The sequence below is a fragment of the Neovison vison genome, chromosome 3 (assembly GCF_020171115.1).
Source record: "Neovison vison isolate M4711 chromosome 3, ASM_NN_V1, whole genome shotgun sequence".
Taxonomy (NCBI): domain Eukaryota; kingdom Metazoa; phylum Chordata; class Mammalia; order Carnivora; family Mustelidae; genus Neogale; species Neogale vison.
In genome coordinates, this window is record NC_058093.1 from 232,824,528 (window position 1) to 232,830,415 (window position 5,888).

At 46.7% G+C, this 5,888-nt stretch overlaps 1 protein-coding gene across 1 annotated transcript; it reads right to left on the bottom strand.

Annotated features, from left to right (window-relative positions):
- Nucleotides 1–216: 216 nt before the first annotated feature.
- Nucleotides 217–2,685, bottom strand: LOC122902061 (disintegrin and metalloproteinase domain-containing protein 1a-like). Its single transcript, XM_044241108.1, has one exon. It carries the CDS (start codon nt 2,662–2,664, stop codon nt 217–219), a length of 2,448 nt encoding a protein of 815 aa, XP_044097043.1. The 5' UTR covers nt 2,665–2,685.
- Between the last annotated feature and the right edge of the window lie 3,203 nt (nt 2,686–5,888).

The window sequence follows — 5,888 nt, forward strand, 5'->3', positions numbered from 1 at the left end:
AAAAGAAAAAGTAAAATATTTAGTATATTAAATAAATAAAAGCTTAATTACTAAAATGAGTTCCAAAAGTGGATGAATCCCTCCTCCTACATTAGTGTATTTTTATAGATGGTATATTTTTATTCAGATCCCGTCCCCGAGCCATCAATTCCCACTTCACTTGTATTTCCCTGAGCCTCATTCCCACTCAGTGCTTGAGATGTTTTACTACTTCTTTTATGGCTCTGATTCTTCCTCTTCTTCCTCTTCTTCCTCTTCTTCCTCCTCTTCCTCCTCTTCCTCTTCTTCCTCTTCCTCTTCTTCTGGCTGAACCTCTTCTGCCTCTTCTGGACCCTTTTCTTTGGGCTCTGGAGGAGCTTTTCTTGAATGTTTACACAAAAGGGCGATAAAAGCAGTTACTAATATTAATAGTAGGATAAAAAGTACGAGAAATATTATGATCATATTGTCTATGAACTCATGTTCATGTTTGGCAGCATTGAAAGCATTTTCAGATTCCCGTTGTAAAATAGGAGAGCCACTGTCCACACTACCCCCAGTTCCTATAGTTGTGCAGTCAGGAGGGGCATAGCCAGCCTCACAATGGCAGTGCTTTAAATTGTTGCAAACGCCTCTCCCATTACACATTCGTTGTGGTTCACAGTCATATTTCAGCACAGCATGATCAATGCAGGAGTAATTCAGACAGATTTTTTCTGGAGCACAACGTGTGCCAGCGTCCACATGTCCCTCATCAGGGATATCAGTGTTATTATAGGCATCCACGCTCCAGCACCAGTCATCCCTATGAGGCACCTGGATCATTGTGTGCATGGGTTTGACCACTGGTACATGTTTGACATTTGTACATATAATTTTCCCACAATATATATTTTCAGCTGTACACTTTACATATTCCTGGTTATCTGAAGTGGGAATGCCACAGTTTCCAAACCGGTCCCCTTTAGTGTTCATGGAAATGTAACAGTCTTCTGGGGCAGACCTTGCAGGGTATCCAAAAACATTTACACATTGAAAATCAGCAGTCTTGCACAGACCATCAATGCAATAGTGAACTCGTTCACAAGGTGTACCATCTTGCTTGTATGTGTTGGTGGGGCATTTATCAGAGTTACCATTACAATACTCTGGGAGGTCACACTCTCCAAAAGGAGAACGGCACATGATTCCTTTTTCTAGATATCCACACGTTTCATTACAGCAGAGTCCAGAACTACACAATGCCGTTGCCTTCAGCCTACATGTTTCGTCACAGCACGGGTTATTACCACAGTCGGGTCCACAGTCACACTCCTCATACATGTCCAACACACCGTTTCCACACGTGGCTTGCCTACGCAGGCGACCTTGGGCCCGGGGCTTGTTAAACAGGCAGGCCCCTTTGTGTTCCCGGAGGAACTGGTAGAAGTGGTCAGAGCTGCAGTTGCTGAAGCCACTTTCTTTAGTGATGTTCTCATGCATGAGGCAAAAGCGTTTATCTTCACAAGTGCAGGCCGAGTGGTCGTGCTGAATACCCAAGTTGTGCCCAAGCTCATGGGCCATGAGCGCCGCAAACAAGAGGACATCTTCATGGTGGAAGGATTCAACAGCGGCTGCAAAGCCTCTTGAACAGGCACCATTGAGAAACGCCTGTCCCACATCGTCTTCAGGGTGATGTCCCACGATCATGTGGGCAACATCATGCTTCACCCGGGGGAAGAGCTTCTCCTGTCTCCAGCTATTGAAATTCCTCAGTGTAACTCGCAAGTCCGCTGGGACTTCGATGAGGTCCCCCTCGGTCCAGATCTCCATTCCGGCCAGCACCACCTGGGTGTTTATGCCCCGAGTGAAGATGTTGGCCAGAGCAGTGATGTCCATTACTCTCCGGACTGTCTCGTCGACGTTACTGCCCCACATCTGGAAGCGCTGGTTGCTGACCACGACAAACATCTCCACGTACTTGGTGTGTGACCAAAAGGACGGCAGTGCCTGTAGACTGCGAGGCCTCCTGCTCCCTTGTTGCCGGCTGATGGACGCCACTTGGCTGCCTTTGGAAGTGACGCTGCAGGACACTCGAGCTTGGGGTGCCACGGTGTACAACACATGTTCAAACTGTTTTGAGGTGTCCCTGGGCTCAATGCCATAGGGTTTCCCCTCCTTAATCAGGATGCCCCTGAGGCCTGAACAGGTGTTGAGGGAAACAAAAGAACCCGGGACTCCTTCTATGGTGCCTTCGTAGTGACAGTCATGAGGGATGAAAGGCACTTCTTGCCCCAGGACCCCATTGTGGTAGCTGAAGACTGGAAAGTTATTCACAAAATAGTCTCTCTTCACCTTCAGTTGAATCACCTGCTTCTTGCCCTGCATTAATAGTGTATAGGATGCCTTTTCCCCTGGGTCTTCCGTTCCCTTGACTGTCAGACTCTTGGGGATGACTGTTTCGTAAGAAGAGTAATACACAGATCCAGGGTCACAGTACAAGCCTGGCAGGAAAATCAGTACCAACACTAGCATGATCCCCAACCTGACACACGAAGGTCCCGGCACTACTGGTGCTCGCCTCCAGCCCTTCATTTGTGGAGCCCAAGCCGGAAGCACTCTGCCAGCCCCATAGGCAGCCACTTGGTATTTCTGTAGAGAAGACGAGGAGGAGGCAGACTGTCTCAAAGGAGCTGCCATTGACATGGCCGTTGGGAATCGGTTGATGGTGTCCCTCAGAAGCAGCTGTCCCTGACACAGAGACCCTCAGGCGTTAGCTCCAGATCTATGCTGGCCGCATAAAGGGTGGCTACTGCCTACCTGAGAGAAGCACAGCCTCTGGCTGTGTCCTTTCCAGTCTTTCCGATCTGTTATCCTTCAAGTAGTGTCCTTTCTATGTGACTTCTTCCCCAGCATCAACTTCAGTGCTCCCTGGCTAAGGTCCTTTTGACATCGTGGACTGATGTAATCATGAAGGACTGCAGGTGCTAAAAAATGCAAGACCCTGCCTGGAGAGTGGAAACAAAACCTCCATGCCTTCTCAACTGTGCCGCACAGAATGCCCCACCCCCGCCCCTCCTGTCGTCCGTTGCTTGGCTAACTCCCAAGTGTTCCAGACCAGGGGGTTTAGACATCTTTGGAGGCACACTCTGTTGCTCACTTCCCCTCCTTTAAAACTCTTGCTCCGTAACACACGGACATCATAACTCAGATTGTTCTTTGTCCCTGGATGGCATTGTAGGGATATGCGTCATCTCACAGGCCAGTCTGTTAGAAAAGGCAAGTGGAGTGGCAGCCCTGTGCCACAAGATAGACCCGAGTGCGCCAGTGACTCCCAGGGCAAGGGTCAATACCCTTGTGTTTTAACATCGTCAGAGTTTGGTTTCTCACGTTCTGTTTATAACACTGTCCAAACGTGTGTGTGGGGATGCCAGTAGAGCGGCCTGCCCTTCTGGGTGAGTATCCTGGGCCCATTGGTGGGTGAGTCCAGGCCCACACTCTTCACAGGATGGCCCTGACATCCTGGTATGCTAATAGTATGCCTGTTGTAAACTAGGTATCCTGAAAGTCTCTCCTGTGTTAGAATACGGCCTCCGTGTGTTCAGTGACCAGTTCTCTCTGTTCATCTTTATTATACCCTCAGGTCTAGGAGAGTGCTTGTCCGAAAGTAGACAAACAAGAATTATTTACCAAGTGAATAAATGACTCCCAGGTTATGAGTGCTGTGATGTCTCATCTGTTGTATGTTATTTGTTTTTTCTTGCTTGATGCCTGTCCTGAATGGCTAAAAATGTCTTCAGGAAAACCCACAACCATGCTGACTAACGGCACATTCGTGATCTCAATATGTACCTCTTCCTACATTCAGCCAGCAGGCCACACTCCTGACTTCTTCTGGCCTCACCTTTGGCTGAGAAAAATAGAAGCAGTCCAAAGAGTGCGTCCACGGGTCGGTGCCGGGTGAGCCCCCCTGTGTCTAGATCCTCTCCTACTATGGTGGATAAGTTGTCCATGCTCCAGTCGAAGGCCAGTCCCTCTGCTTGCATGCGGAGTCTCCTACCCTTTATAATTTCTCGTGGACTTTGTTTGCTTTTCCAGTTGTCCCTTCTCCCTTTTCCATCTTAAACAATAAGAAATAAGAAATAAGAAACAAACAAAAGTAAGAAGTCAAACAACAAGTAAAACAACAAAACAATAAACTAAATCCTGACTGTATTTTGGTTTGTTAGTTAAAAGAAACTAGATCTCAAAAACAGGAAAGGAAGAAAAACTTACATATATATTTTTGTGTATCTTTGTGTGTATGTATCTCTCAATGTGTATGTGTAGGTCTCAAATAGGAAAGAATGAAAAACTTTTATATATAAATAATAAGCACAATATTAATTTATATATAAATGTATAAAATATATAAATATATAAACATATGTATTTATATAGAAATAAAAACTTACATGTAAATTTAATATATAATATAATATCATAATAACATATGTAACTATATATAATAAAAATACAATAAAATAACAACAGAAGGAAACATAAAGTATATATCACAAACTTTAATAAGAACCAAAAAAGAATTTTAAAAATTAAGAAAATACCTGAAAAGAGTAAAACTGAAAGACTAATGGATAATAATTATTTTTAAAAAGCTGTGAATGCTCTATACTGTCTTTCACTTCAAAAGCTGAAGTCTTCCAGTTCCCTATACTGGGAAAACTTGGTGCTAGCGAGTTGTTCCAGCTGGTCTTCTGGCAGAGGGGTCTGTTGCGGGGATGCTCAGGTGTCCTTGCTTGGTGGAATTGCACTGCTATTACCAGGGAGCGGGGCTCAGTGCAGGCAGCTCCAGATTGCACTGTGTTGCGCACCGTTTTGTTCTCTGAAGGCCTTCAGCACCGATGCGGTTGGGGTATGGATATGGCCGTGCCCCGATCTCTAGCCACCACCACCCACCCGCACTCTTCAGGGAGCCCTCGCGGGTGCAGTGAATCACCTCTTGTCTCCCTGGTTTCCGACGGAACTCTTTGTTCACCCAGCCTGTGACCGAGCGTTTTTATCTCAGGCACCCACCCAGCTCTGAGTCTCCAAACTTGACAGACTCCTGCAGTGCGAACACATGCCATTTTTCCCAGGAAAGCGGGTGCGGGGCTCGCTGTACTTCTGCCTGCTGCTGTCCCCTGCCCAGAGAGCAGTCATACCACCATGAAGCAATTCACAGTTCATGGCAACACAGAGCAGAAAGCTGGCTGCTAGGCTTGCTGTTTTCACCTGGCTTCCCGGCTCCGATCCCTGAAAATCCTGCCACACTCTGGCACCCCACTTTCTTCTTGTGACCTTGGGGATCCCGGGGCCACGCTGTCCGATGTGGGATTCCACCCCACCTCGTCACCTGAGCATCTTTAAGCCAGGGACATCCCCCACTGTAGCAGATTTCTAAAGTTCCGACTTTGTGCTCCCCTGCTTATAATACTTTGAGGGAGCTTCCTTAAGCAGGCTTCCTCCCTCCGCCCTATCTACCCATCTATTGCCCGGGATTCACGTCTTCATACCTCCTACCCTTCAAAAGGTGGTCACTTTCCTATTTGTAGAATTGCAGCAATTCTTTTCTCGGAGCTCCGATTAATTTTGCAGGTGTTCAGAATGATTTGGTAACTATGTAGCTGAATTCCAGGAACCAGACGAAATTAGGGTCCCCTACTCCTCTGCCATCTTAACTTCTCCTCTGTGATTTCCTTTCGATGAGGTTCCTCAAAAGGTCAAGTTCATAGAGAAAGTAGAATAGAGTTGACCAGGAGCTGGGGAAAAGAGTGACCGGGAGTGGTTTTTGTCTGATGGGTACGGAGTTCAGTTTGGGACGATGACAGGTTCTGGAAATGGATGGTGGTGAAGGCTGTCCAGCCGTGTGAATATACTTAATGTCACCAAAC

What these genes read in the sequence shown, in the direction of transcription:
- LOC122902061 (XM_044241108.1), bottom strand. Translation starts at nt 2,664, where the DNA reads ATGTCAATGGCAGCTCCTTTGAGACAGTCTGCCTCCTCCTCGTCTTCT.